Source organism: Hemibagrus wyckioides, linkage group LG28 (assembly GCF_019097595.1).
Source record: "Hemibagrus wyckioides isolate EC202008001 linkage group LG28, SWU_Hwy_1.0, whole genome shotgun sequence".
NCBI classification, from domain to species: domain Eukaryota; kingdom Metazoa; phylum Chordata; class Actinopteri; order Siluriformes; family Bagridae; genus Hemibagrus; species Hemibagrus wyckioides.
In genome coordinates, this window is record NC_080737.1 from 13,981,708 (window position 1) to 14,003,043 (window position 21,336).

General features: G+C 38.7%; 1 protein-coding gene and 1 long non-coding RNA gene across 3 annotated transcripts; one reads left to right on the forward strand and one right to left on the reverse strand.

The window, feature by feature from the left end:
* Nucleotides 1–874: 874 nt before the first annotated feature.
* Nucleotides 875–20,639, forward strand: LOC131348613 (scavenger receptor cysteine-rich domain-containing group B protein). Of its 2 annotated transcripts, XM_058383726.1 has the most exons (12): nt 875–1,653; nt 10,041–10,185; nt 10,695–10,724; nt 12,277–12,312; nt 14,445–14,747; nt 15,077–15,148; nt 15,410–15,727; nt 15,890–15,967; nt 16,313–16,381; nt 16,650–16,964; nt 18,581–18,658; nt 19,242–20,639. In XM_058383726.1, the coding sequence occupies exons 2-12, from the start codon at nt 10,071–10,073 to the stop codon at nt 19,556–19,558; spliced, it is 1,731 nt and encodes a 576-aa protein (XP_058239709.1). In that variant the 5' UTR covers nt 875–1,653; nt 10,041–10,070; the 3' UTR covers nt 19,559–20,639. The 2 variants fall into 2 exon arrangements, with proteins under 2 accessions (XP_058239709.1, XP_058239710.1); XM_058383727.1 differs by lacking the exon at nt 875–1,653 and having other exon boundaries at nt 10,052–10,185; nt 15,413–15,727.
* On the reverse strand, nt 4,950–19,373 carry LOC131348616 (uncharacterized). The gene is made up of 4 exons (XR_009203960.1): nt 19,223–19,373; nt 14,412–14,753; nt 8,885–10,478; nt 4,950–6,441 (listed from the first exon to the last, which is right to left on the reverse strand). It is a non-coding gene; the product is annotated as an uncharacterized LOC131348616 (long non-coding RNA).
* Nucleotides 20,640–21,336: the final 697 nt, after the last annotated feature.

Here is a 21,336-nt window from a genome sequence, read left to right on the forward strand (position 1 = left end):
CACATAGGACAGAGGCAGGAAACAAACCCCATCCTTGTAGGAGGGAGGCAAGCATTCTAACCACCAAGACTGACTGCAGTAGCACAGTTTTAAATAAATATTCTGCGTATAGCACGGCTCCCCTGGTGGACTCATTGCCGCAGCCTGGGTTTTATTCCCAGGTAGACAACTAACCCAGCCACTGAGGGGTTAACTCAAAATGGGAGGGCTGCATCAGGAAGGGTATCTGGCGTAAAACCTGTGCCAAAATCAAATATGTGGACCAAATGATCTGCTCTGGTGACCCTGAACAGGGAGCAGCCGAAATAACAACAACAACAACCGTGTGTGTGAAGAACACACAGAAATCTGCCAGTGTGCACTCCTGAATTTTACTAGGTAAAAAAATCGGTTATAATGAATTCATGTACAAAATATCTGATGATAAATCCTACTACTAATATACTTACACCAGGACTTGGATGGTGCAAGCTCAGTATAATCTAAGCCTAATAATAAATTATCTTTAAAAGGGTTCTAATTTATTATTATTATTCTTATTATTATTGAATTCCATTGTTGATATACACTGTCTGTAAGGAGAGACATTTATGAAAGGAGTGTCCAGTGTCAGTGCTTTATAACAGCAAGTCGCCAGGATGGAGGAAGTTGCACTTTATTGCTGTTTGATAACAAGCTGCATATTTTTTAAATTAACTTTGAGAGACAGAAGAAGAGAAAAAAGATGCGTGAGCTGCTATAACATAAGTGATGACAGGAGCTAAATTGTTTTGTGGAGGTTCAACAACAATAAATAAAAAGAAATCATGTTAAATAATTAAAATAATAAAATAATAAAAAATAAATTAAATAATAATAAAAAAATAATAATAAATAATACAACTTTTCGGCAAATTGCATGATATACAGTTAATATTCATTTTGTTTTTGATTTAAAAATGTTTTGTTTTCTAAACCTTAAAAATTATGTAAATGTAAATAATTAGATTAAGTGGAAAAAATAATTAAGTGGAAAAAATAGCAGCAATCCAAATGGGTCCCAACACAAGGTCTTTGTAAGAAAAGCAAAAACATTTAACATAATAATAATAATAATAATAATAATAATAATAATTAAATTAAAAATCTGAGCTTGCTGGTAAACACAGGACAGTGTGTCCAAGGGTCATCTAGATGTAATGTTGGTTCAATATTCTGCATATTCTCCCAAGGATGGAGATATCTGTGTCTTTAAATCTGTTTTTGTTCACTAACTGGTCATAACCACATCACTAGTCATCAGAACGGCTTTCTCTCACAGTAAAAGTTGGAAAAGTAAAATAAATGCAAGCTGATTTTACAAACAAAAAACTGTGTCGCTTTCATGCAGACGCCACCAAAACCCAATTAACCAAGTCATAACCCACTTCTGATAGAAACGTAGAGGAGAGTGTCTCTGGAGAGATAGATCTCGGACAGGGACAATGGTGACTGGTTTATTGATCTCTCTCAGAGCATGTTACATAAAGCCATACCATACTGTCATGTGTTCTCCATTTAGTGCTGACCTTAAATGCCCAGTTCAGTAAAAGCAGAATATGAGAAGGCGAGTGAACGTGTTGTGAGAAGAGGAAAGCTTCAAGGAGACGAAGGGGAACTCTTGGAAATACTGAGGTAGGATGTTTAAAACATGTAAGGCCATCATACATATTTACAATATAGCCTCAGTTTCAGACGTCATGCCCATGAACCCTTTATCTGAACTTCTGATGCATAAAGCACACATCATCTGATTCTACAGGATTTCCGGAAGATGCAAATAATTCTGGATTCAAGTGTGCATGTGATTTAGTTCCCAGGTACAGAAACAGGAACCATATGAAGATGTATTTTAAAGAAAAGTAATTGTCGCTTATAAATAATGCGGTGCCTGGAGCGCTTGGCTAGTTGTACCGTCTCTTATTTAATACACAAAAAAGCAGGACATGTGCATTCTCAGGAGATACAATACAAGCAACGTGTTACCTTTTAATGTGAATACGAGTTGCAAATTGCACTGGTAATCAATATGCCATTCTCTCCTCCTGGCTCTGTCTTCTCCTTCCTGGTTCCTGATGACCTCCTTTTGCTAGCAATTATTCTACGAAGCCCAGGGGTTTAAAGGGGTATCTATGCCAGTGCTCATATTACCCTGAGTTTATTATGAATGGTCCTTCTTTAACCAACAAAAGTTTTTAGCATTATCTCATAGCTTATTGGGGGAAGCTAGTGAGAAGGTGGCTTCCATTACATCAATAACGTAGGACAGAAACATTGACATCAACAACATAGATGGTTAGATCCCACCCCAAGTAATGATGGTGATTGCCAGGGTATAATACATACTATGGGCAGTAGATTTGGTCAAGCCCTTATATATCTCACCTGTCCTCTTTCAGTAATTGTTTGCACCTAAACTTGTGTCGAATCTCAACCTAGAATTATATTCTTTCTTGTTGGTGACAAAGCAATGTATCATCTTCCTAATTTCTGTGTCACCACACAATTAGATGTGATTCAGTTTTCTCATTCCTTTTGTTTGTTCTATCATTTCTCTGATCAGTCCTTTTAGGGAACTCACTTTAGGCCAGCTGGAACCTGTACCGAATAGTGAGTGTGAGAAAGAGGCAGAGAGAGAGAAATCGAGACAGAGAAACAAAAAGAAGATGCACATGGATGATCCAGAAACTGTATGATGACATAAGGAGACATCTTATTTAATATTAAAGGTCACACAGAGAAAGTTTCTTGGAAATATAGTGGAGATTCTTCTTTTAAACTCCTGCCACTGGAGAATTACTTTCTATCAGTGGTGGGCCGTCAGGGCCAGTAAGGCCTTCTCTGCTGGCCTAAACAGCAGTGATCTGAATCACTGACTTGTAATTTTTTCCATGAATGTGTATTAAATTATTCCCAATAGTCTATTCTCTACATTTCATAGCTTTTCTCTTGGTGGCGCTGTTTCCAGTAGTGTATATTTATGATAAGAGTATTTATCCAATCATATTTCAGCCAGTGGCTGACATCATGTATTGCCAGGGTGAAAGAAATCTGCCTTAAGGCCTTCAGAATCAATAGTGTAGGCGCCCGTAGCTTAAAATAAGTGGCAATGAAATCGTTACATTAACCAATCAGATTTCGAGTTGGTGTCACTGGGGCCATCTAGCAGGCATACGATTACATCAGCAATTTCCCGTCCTTTGATTGGATAATTGGAGTAGTCAGAGGCAGCGAACCCCACAAACTAAATAAAATATATATATATTAACTTACAATGGCTGACAGAGGAGAAGAAATCAATTTGGTGAAGGCCAGTGAAGGCCTAGGTGTGAAATGCACAACCTACCCCTGCTTTCTATGAGAGCTGTACTCATGTTCCACACAGATGAATTGAAGTGAAATTGTGGACATGATGGTGTTTTGACCTTATTGAAATCTTTGGAAAATCTTCATCACAGTACTGTTAGTTATAATAACTGTCAAATTTAGGAGATCTGACCTTGAGCTTCAGCTGTCAAGCTACAGTCTATGATCTAATCTACCCAAGATCTCTAAGATTCTAAAAAAAGGTTTTAGCTCAACAGCTGAGCTGATACTGGTATAGGAACGATATACATGAAAACTTTTAGTCGGTACTGAATGTGTACTGGTTAAAGTTGTAAATGACCAACTACTGGGCTTTGATCAGGGCCCTGTCTCCTTGACTTGAGTTTACTGCCACATTAATACTATATATCATACTGTTCATTTAAGCAGATGTTTCAGTAAGGGAATGGCACTTTTCTCACTCAGGTATTATCTGACCATTGTCTGTTTGTAAATGTTAATAGCTATATCTGTACAAAAGAAAGATTTGGTGTTCCACAAGGCTTTGTTCTAGGGCCATTGTTGTTGTTTTTGTTGTTTGTTATATGCACTAGGTACTACTGATGCATATGTAACACTGATGCCTCAATGTCATGTGTTAGTGTGCAACACTCTCCATTTAGTGCTGACCTTAAATGCCATGATTAGTAAAAGCAGAATATGAGAAGGCGAGTGAACGTGTTGTGAGAAGTGGGAAACTTTAATTGAAGGAGACGAAGGTGAACTCTTGGAAATACTGAGGTAGGATGATTAAAACTTGTAAGGCCATCATACTAATTTACAAATTGGTCTCAGTTTCAGACGTCACGTCCATGAACCATTGGATTGTCTGACCATTAACTGACCAGAAAGATTTGGTGTTCCACAAGGCTTTGTTCTCAGACCACTGTTGTTTTTGTTCTTGTTGTTTGTTATATGCTCTAGGTGCTATTCATCATAAAACTTTTTAATGGCTTCGATTGATTCGGCTTCAGCTTATCTTTGAGAGATAAGTAGATATTTCAGTGTTTGGTGGCACTCGTGAAGCCAAGAGAGACTTGTAGTAGTCTTATCTCAAGATGACAAAGAAATGAACAAGTCCCTGAGTGGCCTCTAGAGAAAAGGCCAGATTCTGGTGTTGTAAAGGTGAAAACTATATATCTGAGTCAGATTACTGATAAGAAAATATCTTGACTTTGGAATGAATCTCCAGGGATGTGTAACTCATTGTGTCAAATTGTGCAGTACCATGATCCAAGAACATGCAAAGAAAAAAAGAAAGAAAAGTGTTTCTCATCAGTTGAGACCTGTCCTGTCGTCTTTGGGCACTATGAAAATGAGGCTTTTGCGCTGTTTGGGGACAATGTGTCCTAAAAGTCTTTGCAGTTTGTCTCTTGTGGGTTTTCAGAGACTGCTACCATTGTTGCTTGTGGATGTGCACTTTTAATTCTTTGTATATAAGAGATAGCATTAGCTAAAATGGATGCACTTGATGTACAGGTATACTTATTTTAAAAAATACATTTTATATTGTAGTTAAAGCCAGAAAATGTTTTATTTTTAAATGCTAAATGCAGAACCCAGGTAGGAACTAAAACTATAAGAGCAAAGTGTACTGAATTGACCAAGAGATTATTATACACCAAACCTCTGTTTCACTAAAACTAGTCTGTAGTAAATGATTCCTAAATCATTTTAATTATTTACAAAAACCTTTTGTGTTTTGATGCCAGTCATTAAGCTGACCCCATGTTTTCACAGGTATTAGTCAGAGTGTGAATGTCAGGTTAACATAAAATGAATATCAGAGCTAACACAGAGAAATTTTCTTGTTAGGAGAGAAATATAATGGAGAAATAAAAATAAAGATTCTTGAACATGAGTAAATACTATTTTGTATGATACACAACAGTTGACTGATGTAACAGTGGACAATGTTTATAAGTATAGGGTGCTAGTCCCTCCAGAATTGCACAGTTTTTGGTGTTGGTTGTGTCCAAAAATGCTTGATTTTGCTGAAGAAATTTGCAACGTTTTGTGCTTTTTCTGCTGAAAACTGCTTGAATTGGTGAAAATGCAAGCAGAGGATTCTTCCTTTAAACTGCAGTAAGGACATATATATACATAATGACATTCTATGAGAGCTGCAGTCAAGTTCTACACACATAAATCGAAGAGGATTTTTGGCTGAATGTGTGTTATGATGACGTCACACGATGCGTCTTGGCTCAAATCTGCTAAAAATCTGTAAAATCGCAAGCTCCTTTGTATATTGCCAAGTTTGCATGAGCTTTCTTGCTTTAATAGTATCAGACAAAAGTGTACTAAATTGTACCATTGATGTTCACCTGGGAAAGATTCATGATTCATCTTTATAACTTATTTAAAACATATTTATTGTACGTAGTTATATCGTAAGACTACTGCTGGTCCATAAATAAGTTTTAAATAACACTGCATTGACTTTTCCAGGTGAAAGCTCCATACAAGCTACAAAGGATAAGCCTTTATGGGTTCAAACCTAGTGAAAATGGTACAATTTAGTATCAGTTTTCTGAGTCTATGTGCCGTAAGCACCGGGTATATAAAAACTACATGCGTATATACAGTAGACCAAGCCGCACCAACAATACCATATCAAATGACACAAAGTTCGACATCCCTCTAGTTTTTTCTTACCATGTATTCACACATTTGCACACACACATTAGCCATTATCATCGTACACATAAATAGACCAGCAGTTTCTGAGAGCCGAGCATGAAACAAGAGATGCTTAGGTACCAGTGAAGGGCTGGCTTTCAGTTGTCCCTCTTTCTTCTTTTTCTCCCTTTTTTGCTCTTCTTCATTCTTTGTGCTGACAGTGGTAGAGACCGGGGGTCCAGGCATGCATTAGTAAATAATAGTGATGCCTTTTTCAGGCCTTATATAAACTGTAGCCAAATACTTATAGCCACGGAGATGAAAGACCCTGTATCTCTGCAGCCGGACGCTGTTTTTTCCCCCCTCCTTCTCTTGCATGAGGTTCCTATGTGTAACTCCAACAGGTGGAAAACTGTCCCGTGAGTTACCAGCTATCTGAAATCACAGGACACAATCTACTGAGTGTTTTTGGTGATAAAACTTGTGGGGATTATATTATTTTCTTGTGAGGGCAAGAAAGCGGCTGCAATTATCAAAGGTATGTTTCTCATTTTAACGATCTTGTCATTTGTCGAAAATTTGCTTGGGAACATAGCTCTTTAGATTCATCACAAATGGACATTCAACAAACTTCTGAGTGATTTCCGAAGCTTTAATAATGAAAATAATGGAATGTTTTGTGTTCTGTAAGGGAAACTTTTATTTATTAATTCATTTTTTTTGCCACATCCATCATTTTTCTACACTTTGTTAAATATATCAGACTTTCTATTTGTTTGGTTTAATTGATAGTACATTAAATCTTTATTATTAATAGACTGATGCTGGCAGATGCAAGGATGAAGTGGTAGGAATGCATAAATTCCGACAAAATTCCAAAATCTGGATGCGCAGAAAAAACAAAGAGCGAGAGCAAGGGGCTGACAAAGAATTGGTCTTTTTCTAGTACTTTATTTATTTTAATGGGCAATTTTTGTGTTCACCTGAGATCTTTCAGCTCAGAGATGGGAAGAAGAGGAAAGGAAAGGGAGGGGAAGCATGAGCGACACAAAAGGCAACATTATTCCCCAGCGAATCCATGAATGGCGTATTGAAAAACATAACACTGGAGACTAGATTATTTTTCATGCTTTATAACTAGAGTGTTTGTCCTCTGGCTTAGAGTGCTCTGCGAGAGCGGCAGTGTTAAAAAATCAGCAGGCCCTAATTGCAGAGAAAAGAGGCCATGTGACTGGATTTTACAAGCAGCTTAAAATGTCCACAGCCAAGTAGCATTGCAGAGAAGTGAGATTTACCAGGAGTAAGTAGGAGCGGAGAAAAGGAGAGGGGTGTCGATGAAAGATGCACACACAAACACCATGAAGCTAAAAGTATAGTATCATTTCCTGTTTCTGATCTCATTAGGATTTTGCTTTTCTGTTGAAAGCTTTGAAGGCATCTGATTCTTCAACTAATCACCAAGAGCTGGTCACTCAGTAGCTATTGAACGATGAGAGTTCAAATCACTGGAGAAACAATTGTAACTCAGAAGGAGCTTTGGAGAACTGGTTAAGAAGAATGTGGATGCAGGGGCGTGGTCAGGCACTGCTTTGTGAATGGATAGACATATATCAGTTGTGTAACAACAGAGTAAGAGGATGTCAGTGTCAGGTTGCTTCCAGTATGTTTTATGGTAAAATATCTGGGCAAGTATACGATAAATATGTGTGCATGCTTGTCTGTGAGTGCATGAGTTTTCAGGTTGCTAAGAGATAATTTAGCTACAACCTTTATTGCCCATAAAAATGGCGATAGTTTCTCCAGTTCAGGTATGTTGAGTGTTCAGATGTAGCTAAGAATGAGCGGAGATGTCGAATTGTATTAATGACTGTTCTCTGTTGCAGTTCTAGCTGCGGCAGGGATAAAAGAGGGAGAACCGAGAGCTGGGGGGAAAAAGACGAACACACAGTGCTGTGTGCGTGTCGAAAAGCAATCGATAAAAATAAAACCAAATCAAGTTGTGATCTCATAGCCTCCTTCAGTTTCCTCTTTCCTCGAACCCTCCCAAAATGTAATACAAAGAATTACTGGAAAGAATTATTTATACACAATGCAGTTTATATCTCTGGCGGTGTATTATTATTATTATTATTATTATTATTATTATTATTATTATTATTATTATTATTATTAATATTATTATTAATAATGTGCTGGATTGGTTTTGGAACTGTTCAACTTTTACTGCAGCACAAATTCCTTTTACTCAACCATTCAACTTTTGAAACCGCTTTATCCGCATCTAAGTAGTGGTGAATCTGGAGCCTACTCCAGGAACAGTGGGCATGAGGCAGGAATATACTCTGGAAAGAATGCCTGTCCAGGGACGCTAATATACCATTTTTGGAAGGTGGAAGGAAAACAAGATAACCCAGAGAAGCCCAATGCAGAACGCCATTGAGACAGTAAACCAAATTCAAAAACAAAGTGTGAACACAAGAGCTACCCCTACTGCGCCACCATGTGACCAGTTTTTTTCCATGTAGCATGTAAACAATATGGTTTTTTCATATATGAGTACTTTTTGGGCTTAGAGATTATGCTACATTACTCTTGATGCATTGCACAAAAAAAAGCCTAATAAGTATTCTAATTATTATTATTATTAATATTATTATTATTAAATGTAAGAGCAACATCTGCAAACCAGATGTGGGCCAGCAAGAGCAGACCTGACACCTCACCAGTGGTCAAGTAAAATAACTATTAAAAAACATCACCAAATAATCTTAATCTTTCAGTGAGCATGCATGTGAGCCCACACAGTCTCTTGTGTAGCCTTTTCTGGTTTCTTGGAGCCACCACACCCCCCACCTTCATATTATTCCCCCCTGATTACCTCCGTCACTGGACAGAGGGAGACGAGAGGCGCCCGGCTGGTGTCATCAGCTGCCTAAGCATTCTGGAGAGCCCCAGTGAAAGATTCGCAGGAAGTAGTCCTTAGGTCCCAGAAACAGGCAGCAGAAACAGCTTTTTGTGCCCTCGGCCCCGGAATGTCCACTATCTGCTTGGGCCCAATATCAAATTCTCTGCTCGTCCTGGGATCCTGTGCACCAGCCTGCCGCTCGCTCACATTCCATTGGAAGGTCAGGAGGGATTTGGGAAAAACAAAAGAAAAAAAAAAGTCACATGGATTGATCTTTAGCATGGCTGATAGACGTATACAGTATGAGTTGGGTAACAGCAAGGTTAAATGATATCAGCGTCAAGTTGCTTCCAGAAATGTATGTTTTATAGCAGAATTTGCAGTATTTTGGGCAAATACACAATAAACATGTGTACATACAGTTTTCCCTGAGTGAATTTTCAGGTTGAAGGTGATGAATATTCAGGTTGAAAACTAACAGATAATTCAAGAGCCAGTTAAAACCACCACTGCTCTTAATCAGGTATATGTATATGTACAACATGCGGTTAAGCACTTAGGTTTGAATTAACCCTTGATGTACTTCTTAAAAATGTATGAAGGATCTATTCAAACAAAAACAATCTCAGTCTTTTCCCGATTTTTTTTTCTGTTGAAATGGTCTAACAGAGCATGTGCTCTTAGTATTAATTCTTTTATTTCCATTATTTTATTGTTGATTTAGTTATTCAGTACAAAGTAACCACCCTCAGCCTCTCTCTGTCATGCCAATTGGTTTCCAGTTTGCATAAATATATATAGTATATAGTATTGCCACCTCACAGTTCTAGGGTCCCCGGTTCGATCCGGAGCTCGGGTTACTAACTGTGTAGAGTTTTGCGTGTGTTTGTAGATTCACAATACTGCTTTGTTAAAACAGCATTGTGTATCAAAGTGTTACTGTTTATACGAAAATCTATTTACTGGAAGTCGCAAAGTACTACGGACATAATCGCTGTCTAATCAGAGCAGTAATATTCCAGACACTGTACGCTTGAATCTGACTGTGACTCTATGAAAGGGAGTGAAATATATGAAAAGATAAATTGTGTGTGCATATATACGTGTGTGTGTGTGTGTGTGTATACAGGTATCCTGGTGGCTCCTTCCCCAGACTGCCATGCGAGACCAGGGTGTGCTCAATAGTGTGTGCAGGCACTGGAAAGCCTCCACATGTCTCATCTCACTACTGGCCTCACTGCTCCTGCTGGCCTTTAACATGCGTCTACCACTCGGTAAATACACAAGATGTGTGTGTGTGTGTGTGTGTGAGCTGTGAAGCAATCCTATGTCAACCATCAAAACAGAACTGAGAAGGGACGGAGAAAGGCAGAAAGAAAGCTGTGTGCTTCTAGTATTAATCCCACCTGAAGCAGGCTGAAGGTGGAGATTCCCGAAGGGTGGCAATATCCTCAATGCCCTTCCTCAGATCTTATAAAAAGCTTAAACCTTTAGTCATCTAGGTCTTTAGTATCATTGTTGTTCTCTTCTCCAGAGTATGTCTCCCCAAAAGGTACTGTAAACGTATCTGAAGAAAAGATATAGCTCATTATCTACATCTTATAATGAGATGTAACACAAACAAAGTGCTAGAAGCAAAATGGATCTTTCTAGACATGTTGGAACATGTGTGTGTGTGTGTGTGTTTATTTAAATGTTGCCCATTACAAATTTGAGTTTCTACACTGTTTATGTGCTTTGACTAATGGGTCTCACTTTGCCTTGCATTTTTTCTCTTTCGCAGATCACAAACTGACAAGACGATCTGTTCTAAGTAAGTAATTCCATCCAATTACTTTTCAATTCACATTAAGAAACACGTATTTCACAGTTGTGCTATATTGGATATTTCATTAAAAGCCTCATTCATAGTAACCAAGGATTTGTCTAGTATCATGTGCATGGTAATGTACTGAAAAGATTTCATTTTTTAATAAATAAAAGTAGCACTGACCAGTCAACTGACCTAAATAACCCAAGGCTGTGACTTGGAAGCTTTCTGATGGTCTGATGGTTCGTTGCATGGCATGGAAATTAAATGCCAAGGACAGAGTGTCTGTATGGGGAGATGTGAATGTCTCATCCTTGCATGACAGCATGAAAACAAGATCTTAAATATAGCCGAACAGTGTTAATTGAAATTAGTCACATAGGGAGCTGAGGCAAAGCCAGACATCCCTTATGACTGCAGTACAGAATATAATCTTACTTGACGCATTAGGTAAATATTTATCATATAAGTTTTACATCCATACAGTCCACATATTTTAAATATGTTCATATCATATAGACAGCTCTATTCCTAGTTGTACTAAAACTGGAGTTAGCTATTGACATAATCGATGCCAGTAATCGACTTTTGATGTAAACCATTTAGACAAATTATTTAATTAATTAATTTTATTTTATTTAATTTAATATTTAATTTAATTTAATTGGTTTATTAATTAATTAATAATGATAATACATAATTAATAGCTTTTATTTATTATGTCCATCATACACATGGCTTTGTAACACATACATCAACAATTATATATATATCTATCTATCTATCTATCTATCTATATATATATATATATATATATATATATATATATATATATATATATATATATATATATACATATATATATATATATAAAATTGTTGATGTATGTGTTACAAAGCCATGTGTATGATGTAAAATTGTAAAATTGTATGATGGACATAATAAATAAAAGCTATTAATTATGTATTATCATTATTCATTAATAAATAAACCAATTAATTAAATTAAATTAAATATGTAATATATTAAATATGTAATATATATATAATATTAAATTAAATATGTAATATACAGGCTAATATAAAGGCTATTGGGCCATAACTAACTAACATAAGTAAATATCTGAATAAATATATCAATAAAAATCAAACAAATTAATTCATTAATACACAATTAAATAAGATTAGTACCAATTTTATGTTGCAAGTACATTTGCAATTCTATGGTTCTCATAATAGTTTTCATGTTTTTTATATCTTAAATGTTGCCCTTCCTCAGTTGTATATTTTTTTATAATCATACTTTGCTGATGTCATGGTGTGCATTGCTATGTATATGTCTACTCTGTACTGTGTCTAGCTACTAACCCAGTCTGAGCTAAACTGGCTTCCTGTTTCATTGGGTCTAAAATTACAGGAAAATAGATATAGTAGATAGTGAGTACTGTAACTATGGAGGGCCAAGAACCTCCTTTCAACAAATAATTTGACTAAAATCTCTCTCTCTCTCTCTCTCTCTCTCTCTCTCTCTCTCTCTCTCTCTCTCTCTCTCTCAGGCAATAACAACAGGACAGACAACACCCAGAATCTATGTGAGCCTACACTCACACCTTAATTTCCTCTTTTTGAACGCACTTCAGGCAAAGAATACATCTATTAAAAAAACAACCCCCCCCCCACACACACACAAAATGAAAGGAAGTCAGAGAAAGATAGGGGGAAGGATCACATAAAGATCCAAGGCAGAAAAAACAGGTCACTTCCTCTTGTTCTCAATTTACATAATCCCCTTTTCCATCACTGTGCCACCTCATTCTCTCTCTCTCTCTCTCTCTCTCTCTCTCTGTGTGTGTGTTCCTCTCTCTCTCTCTCTCTCTCTCTGTGTGTGTGTGTGTGTGTATATGTGTGTGTTTCTCTCTCTCTCTCTCTCTCTCTCTCTCTGTGTGTGTGTGTATATGTGTGTGTTTCTCTCTCTCTCTCTCTGTGTGTGTGTATATGTGTGTGTTTCTCTCTCTCTCTCTCTCTCTCTGTGTGTGTGTGTGTGTTTCTCTCTCTCTCTCTCTCTCTCTCTCTCTCTCTCTCTGTGTGTGTGTGTTTCTCTCTCTCTCTCTCTCTCTCTCTCTGTGTGTGTGTGTTTCTCTCTCTCTCTCTGTGTGTGTGTGTTTCTCTCTCTCTCTCTCTGTGTGTGTGTGTGTTTCTCTCTCTCTCTCTCTCTGTGTGTGTGTGTTTCTCTCTCTCTCTCTCTCTCTCTCTCTCTGTGTGTGTGTGTGTTTCTCTCTCTCTCTCTCTCTCTCTCTCTGTGTGTGTGTGTGTGTTTCTCTCTCTCTCTCTCTCTGTCTGTCTGCTCTCTTCCATCTTATTCATTTCTGGGAGTCATATTTCATCTTTAGCCTTATTTTGTGCCTTAAATCAATGAGGATTAGAAGCATTCTTGTGATGAGCTATCATCAGATCCACATAGCTCCCCTCCTATTGCCTCTTGTGTTATTAGTAGCAGACAGGAAGGCACTACAGCATTCGTGTCTGTAGTATATACATAGATTGATAGAAAATGCAACCAAGGTTATTTGACTGTTGAGCAGGTTGACGGCTCTGCCATGTGTGTGGGTGTGTGTGTGTGGAGTTTGCATGTTCTTCCTGAGCCTTGGGGGTTTGGGGGATGGATGGATGGACGGACGGACGGACGGACGGATGAATAGGTGTATGGATGGACTCATGGTTGGATGGGTGGATGTATGGATGGATTCATGGATGGATGGATAGATGGAATTCTGGCTGGATGGGCAGGCTGAGCAGTTTATCCCAAAACTCCTCCATATAATTTTTTGTTATATTAACAACAGTTCTCCTAAATAGTTACCCGGTTATCTCACCTATTAACCACCTAGATTAACCTGTCAAGGTGTTATTTGGTTAATGCAACACTATGAAACAGAACACAGGTACATTATATTGCCAAAAATTTTGGGACACCCCTCCAAATAATTCAGGTGATGTTTTTTAGAGGTTGGGCTTGGCCCCTTCATCATAAATAGCACGTTCCTCTGGGTGTAATGCAGCATGCTCAACAGTTTGAAAAGACACTGTTGGCTAGCTTTACATTTCTCAGAAGAAGCATGTGTTAGCCTTCACCTTCCCTGGTTGGTAGCTGCCACATGATAGTAGAGTGGTGGCTGGTGGTCAGTGGGTGGGAAGAGGAAAGAAATTAGCAATAATATTTGTCCCAGAAATTAATTTAATATCATTAGACCCACCAATCTAAATAAACAGAATCAATACATAATATAGTAATGAAACTAAGCATATTGTTTTGTGTAGGGTGGGATGTAAAAGTGCGTGAGTTGTATGAGCTGCAATGAAAGAAAACAAAATACACAAGCAACATTATTTTCTACAAATGATTGTGTAAAACCGGCAATGAACATTTACCAGGGGAAAATAATTGTTAAAGAAAGCCCCATACAATTTAGGGAGATCCCCAGAATTACTAGAATTGACTTTGGTTTTGAAAAATACAACAAAAATGTACTTTATATTGCACTCTCATTATAAATTAACTCTCTTAAAGGGATTCTTTACTAAAGTACACAGTCTTCTTCTCCTCTTCCTCAAATCCCCATATAAGTCTGTTCTTTCAAAAAAAAAAAAATTTCAGCACACATTTTTAATCCCACCTGACCTTACCGCTCACCATTTCATTCTCCTTGTCCTCCTTGTCCTTCAGTACGGCTGGTGAACGGCAGGAGCCGGTGTGAGGGCCGTATTGAGGTTCAATACAATGGTACATGGGGCACGGTGTGTGATGATGACTGGGACATGGTGGATGCCAACGTGGTGTGCCGACAGCTGGAGTGTGGTCCAGCTGTTGCAGTGGGCACAAGCTCCCGCTTTGGACAGGGCTCCGGGCCCATCCTGCTCGATAATGTTGACTGCAGTGGGGAAGAGACGGAGCTGAGCCAGTGTGGCAATCAAGGCTGGGGCATCCACAACTGCTACCATTATGAGGATGTGGCTGTCACCTGCAAAGGTAAAGCTGAAGAAATAGAACTGTTACTTTTCTCTTTTTCAGTTAGAGAAAATAACAAAAAAATGCGGTTTATTAAGTGAAATGGATCATCTAAGGTTTCTTTTTGCTGGTCACACATTGTAATGAAATGTGAATGGTGTTCTATCTATCTATCTATCTATCTATCTATCTATCTATCTATCTATCTATCTATCTATCTATCTATCTATCTATCTATCTATCTATCTATCTATCTGTCTGTCTGTCTGTCTGTCTGTCTGTCTGTCTGTCTGTCTGTCTATCTATCTATCTATCTATCTGTCTGTCTGTCTATCTATCTATCACTGCAGGTAACACTGTGTTAGGACCTCAAGGACTGCCTGAGGAGCCCAGCACTCTAGCTCGCAGGAACTCTGGTTTATGTAAGTCACTGTCAAAAAATCTTATATGCAACATTGCAATATTTAATAATGAAAAACCCTTCCATTTTTATATGACCGGTTTGGTTCTTCTGTATTAAAAATGACTATGATTGTTCATTGTCTAATTAAGGACTAGGAATTGAAGCCATTCCACCAGAATGACCACCAGATTACACTATACATTTGTTCTATTTGACAGTTTTAGAAACAAGCCATTGGCTAAGAAACCCCTTTTCACACAACATCTCTTCCTTCTGACAGCAGGGGATGGGTCAATCCGGTTGGTGGGCGGTTTGGACCACTGTCAGGGCCGGGTGGAGATCTACTACAGGGGCAGCTGGGGAACAGTGTGTGACGATGACTGGGGTATCCGAGACGCGGCTGTGGTTTGCCAGCAGGTTGGATGTGGTCCTGCCGTCACCTACACTACCAATGCCTACTTTGGCTATGGCAAAGGTCTCATCCTGCTGGATAACGTACACTGCAGTGGCTCAGAGATTCAACTGGCTGCATGCTACAGCCTTGGATGGGGGATTCATAACTGTGGCCATCACGAGGACGCTGGAGTCATCTGCACAAGTAGGTTTAAGTACTCAGTCAGCACGGGAAGGGCTAATTAAAATTATAATTTGCTGGAAATGTAATCAGATAATCATGGAAAGTATGACTTTGCCACATCTCATTACTCTTGACCTCACCCCCCCCACCTCTCTCTCTCTCTCTCTCTCTGCCTGTCTGCAGGACTGACCACCACCACTGCACCTCCTGTGAACACAGAGACCATAGACAAAGCATTCTTACATACTGACATCCCAGCAGGTATAAATGACATGTCATGTATTATCTTTACCTGCTGACCCATACAGTTGGCTCCAGGTAACTGTAGCAGATTAGCATTTTTAGTATTATGATTTATTTAGTTCCTATGTACACACATACAGATATGTATATGTATCATAGAGTAACAGGTGACAGATTCATCCACAGTGCATGCACATTCCCACACTACTAGGACTCTTTTGCAGTACCTCTATTAGCTCACAAGTGGGCGATATTTTCCAGAATAGATACGAGACTGTGATCAATACACCACTTTGTGACCTTTTTTTTTTTTTTGCTTTCTATCTTTGGAATATGCTTTTTCTTTTCATCTGCTTTCTTCAGAGACGGGAATGACTATTCCAGTCACAAAGACAACACCAACTAATCCAACCACATCCTTTACCACAAAAGGTAACAAACTGCACTGTCACAATATCCTCTATATTTAATTTTAATGCAACAGAGAAGTGGTGACTCAGTCTGATCAATATGGCCGCCTTCAACGATGACTCAACATTGTTTCATGAAATCTGCAAATATTTAACAAGATTTTCACTTTCATAGTGAGGTTTCGCTGAACTGTATCACCAGAGAACCTTATTTTGCATTTATTACTGTAAAGATGACATAGATGAATAGACAGGATGTTCACTTGACATCTTTCCTCTCCTCCATCCAGAGCAGCCCACTGTCCGTGTGGTGAATGGGAACAGCAGCTGTCAGGGCCGTGTGGAGGTTTTCTACGAAAACATCTGGGGTACGGTGTGTGATGATGAGTGGGATATGGAGAACGCTCAGGTGGTGTGCAGGCAGCTGGGGTGTGGCCCGGCCATGGCGGCCATCCCACTGGCTTACTTTGGCTATGGCTCTGGTCCCATTCTGCTTGACAACGTGGACTGTGATGGCAATGAGAGGCTGCTGGCTGACTGCTTCAACTTGGGTTGGGGACAGCATAACTGTGGCCATCATGAAGATGCTGGAGTCATCTGCTCGAGTAAGTGAGAGACTAAATTTAGGTGCAGCCTCAATGTTGCATTTGAAATGTGAAAAGCAACAATGACTGAGTGCAGATGCCCTTATCTCATATATACCACTGAGCAGTTGTGGGTAAAGGGTCTATCTTAGTGGTCCTGAGATTTGAACTCCCAAGCTTCCGGTCACACACCAAGTCCAACACCTTAATCACTGGGCTACTTCTTGCCACTTCTCTTCCAATATCCAGTTTCAGCGAGTCTGTGACCAGTGTAGCAACATATTCCTGTTCTTGGCTGACAGGAGTGGAATCTGATGTGGTTCTCTGTTTTCATAGTCCACCCTCCTCAAGGTTCAGCAGTTCTTTGAGTTACTCAAAACAGTCTAGCCATTCTGTCAACGAGATGTTTCCATCTGCAGAACTGCCGCCCAGTTTTTGTCTTGTTTTTACACCATTCTCTGTAAACTATAGAGACTGTCCTGTGTGCCAATCCCAGCAGTTTCTAAAATATTCACTCAGCCTGTCTGGCACAGACATCATCCATGCTATGGTCAAAGTCACTGAGATCACATTCCTTTCTCCTTACTGTTCGATGTGAACTTTAACTGTTGGAAAGATCTGAAGCTGTTAGTATTAGCTGGAAGATTGTCATTCACTATTCACTATACACACACTCAGTTTCAGTTTCAGTTTCAGACTAATGCACTTCCACAGAGTCCACCACCCCCATAACCACTGCACTCTCTGCTAATTTCATAGTTTCTTCCCTTCCATTCTTTTCCCTTTTCAAAACACGAACATCCCATACCTACTTTTTTTTTTCTTATGCAGACTGAAGAAAAATCCACTGTACATGTGTATGCACAGACACAAACAGACACATATTCTCTACTTTAATCCTATAACCCAGGACAGCGTCAGGAACACACTAGCCATGACTAATGAAGTAGTGTGCCAAAGCCTGCAGAATACACAGACCAGTCATGGAACATCAGCATCAGCTGAGGCCCACAGCAGAAGAATCTCCAGTCGGTTCAGCCACATGCGGCTGCAAATCCCAAAAATATATCCAAGCATGTGCCTAATATATACACATTCACACAGTCAACTAAGCTGAATATAGACGAGGAAGAAAAAATGCATAGCAGAATAGGGTTTTAGGTTATTGTCACGGCCCATGTGGGAGTAGATGGAAAAATGAAACTCATGTTACAAGGTTCTAGAGTCAGTTTTACAGTTCTATATTAAGCCTGAGATTATAAGTGGTATATATGTTTTAGGTATTCAAGGAGATTTTTTTTAATACCAGGAAATTACTGGTGTCTAGCTCAGAGACTAGAAATCTAAAATTTTACCTCACTTCCTCTTTGTATCAGGTATCAAGCTAAAAATATAAATTTGAAATGAAACATTGAAAATATTCTCCTACATTTGTGTTTTCCGCTGATGTCACGCTAATGGTGCACTTTCTCATGACAACACCTGCTAATGTGCGCTAATGTTGTCTCTGCTTTGGAGATGGAAAATCAGATTTCATTAAGTGAATCCACTCTGAACATGCACTCAGACCAAACTCAGAGCATGCACGCTGGTTGTATAACCTCTTAATATTTTTTGTTGTTGTTGTTGTTGTTCAGCTTCTCCAGGCTGGGTGGGAACATCGAGAAGCTTTGGGGTGACTGATAAGATCCTAACCACTCCCCCACCAGTGGAGGGTAAGGACGGAAACACATTATGTACATTAGGGCAGTTATTTATTTCTGAGCATGTTATTCAGTAACTATTACTCAGAAATCTGAATTATTCAGGCATTAGTATGTAGGAAAGTTGTGTAGTTACTCAGAAAGAGTGAGGAAACGCATCTGAATATATATAGTTATAGTTATCATTTTATTACCAGTGCTTATCCCACTTCTCTCTTATTTATTCACTCACGTTATTAGATTTTTGCTTTGGTCATTTAATTTGTACTTCTACTGCTTTTTGATTTTGGTTTCTGTTTTATGTTCTTATGTAAAGCAATCTGAGTTGCTTCATCCCTTTCTCTCTGAATGATTTGATGTTTTGATGTAGACCTTCCTCCTGATGCATCCTGGGACTTGAGTCTATTAAGTTAACCTAATGATTACTTCAGTGTTCGTTTTTTCTTCAACAAAAATATTTCCAGATTAATTCCTAATACAGCTTGAATTTCATAATGCCCTAATATAAACTAATTGCCTTCTGTTTTTTTCCATTTTTGCATTAGGACAAATGTACTTAGTGGATATAGTACAAACCCTGTCCCTCTCTCTGTAGGTGCGATGAGACTATCAGGTGGTCCGAACCGCTGTGAGGGTCGAGTAGAGCTGTATCACCGTGGTGCATGGGGCACCGTGTGTGATGATGCCTGGGACCTCCCTGATGCCCAGGTTGTGTGCAGGCTGCTGGGCTGTGGTGATGCCATAGTCGCACAGGTGGAGTCCTTCTTCGGACCGGGCTTTGGCACCATTCTCCTGGACAATGTGAAGTGCACAGGAACGGAGCTGTCACTCCAGCAGTGCTCTCACATACCATGGGACGTGCACAACTGTGACCACTCAGAAGATGCCGGTGTGACGTGCTCGCTCACATGACTCCGCCCATCCACAGAAGCCACTCCTCCTGTGGTCTATAGAGCGGCAGGGAACGGAGTAGGAAGACAACAGGACATGTACATTTTGTAAATATCCACTCACAGTGATATGCTGAGGATATAAAAAGCTACTGGATGATCTGAAACAAACAAAAAGAAATGACAAATTATGCTTATATACAGAAATTGGTCGATTTTTATTTTATTTATGCACTTTATGAATGTATGAATACCAAATACATATAAACTGTATGTATAAATATGACACACCAAATTTTTCATCATTTGTTCTATAAAAGCAATTGATACTTTTTGCCTTAATTTTTTCCTAGACACAATATTAAGATATATAGCATGCAAGTATGTTTTGCTCGTCATGCTTGCCATTGCATTGTAGAGCTGCTGGAACATTCATTATTCACGTCACTATAAGTTTTGGCTAATATACTAAAAATACCAATGAATGGGTAATTGGCAAAGTTTTTTTATTCTATTACGAAAAAAGAGAAACTGAAAACATATGTCTATACATACTCTAGCTAAAATATTTCAATTAACAAAAAGATATTCTCAGGTTTAAAGATCTTTCATTACATTAGTCAAACACGATGTAAAAATCTCGCAAATTGAGAGCTTCACTTTTCTCTATCCTCAACTAACGCCACTCAAAACTACCAGAGTATTTTGCATTAATTATATTAAGATTGGGATGATTTTTTTTTTATTTTTTATTTTTTGTGGGACAGGACGTACATTTTGTGCAGATGTCTAAAATAAACATAGCAACATACTAAGGCTTGTTCTGAAAGCGTAAATTATTCTGTAATGCATGTGTGGGCTTTTTTTTCCTTTGCATTTGACCCCTTGTCTGGACTATGTCTGATGAACTATGAGAATTATGATGTATTCAAATGGACATTTCTGATTTCTTGTTGCACAGATACTTACAAAAACATGGGGGAATAAAATATCTCTTGTATTCTCTCAGATGCTCTTTTTCAAGCGCTTCTTGAATAAGACGTCTCTAAAATACTTTTGGATAAAAAACTTCAGTAAGACTTTTAGATGTTTATTCTACAAACTTGGTGCTTAAAGATATTAAACGTTTCCTCACATTTTCAATACTAACTTTATGTGTGCATGTTTCCATTCCTTTCCATCCTTCTGTTAGGTTCATGGCAATAACGGGTTTGTCTGATTATCGACATGATTATTGGTACTGAGAGTATTGGGTTAGATTGGATTTGACATCATTCTCTAAAATCCAGTGATGTATATATTCAAAATGTATGACACGTCATGAACAAAGGTGCAGAAAGGTCAGCTTGGTTACTAAAAAGAATTGCAGTATTAGATCGTTATTAGGTACTGAGCAATACTCAATACAATACTGGTATTGTAACATGTGGTTAGAATAAAGGTTCGGTGACTCAATTATTGAGTTGTCTTGTATTGTAATGCATAGCTACTTGCAAGGATAGCAAAACCAAGTGCGGTCTGTTCGATTCTTGGCCCAGGCCCTCGTTTTGCTAAGCGTTAGACTGCTGAAAACAGATTCTTCTGGATTACTGAGATCCTGCAGCCATTTTGGCACTTTCTATCAATACAGCAAAAAAAATGAAGCACCTCATCCTTAAAACAGCTGCTCACTGGTGCATCATGGTGTGGTGAGATGGGACAAAGAGATGGTGTGGGAGAGACAGACAGATGGAGTGAGAGGCAGGGTGAGAGATACAGAGAGGGGGGGCTAAGTGAAGAGAGAGAGAGAGAGAGAGAGAG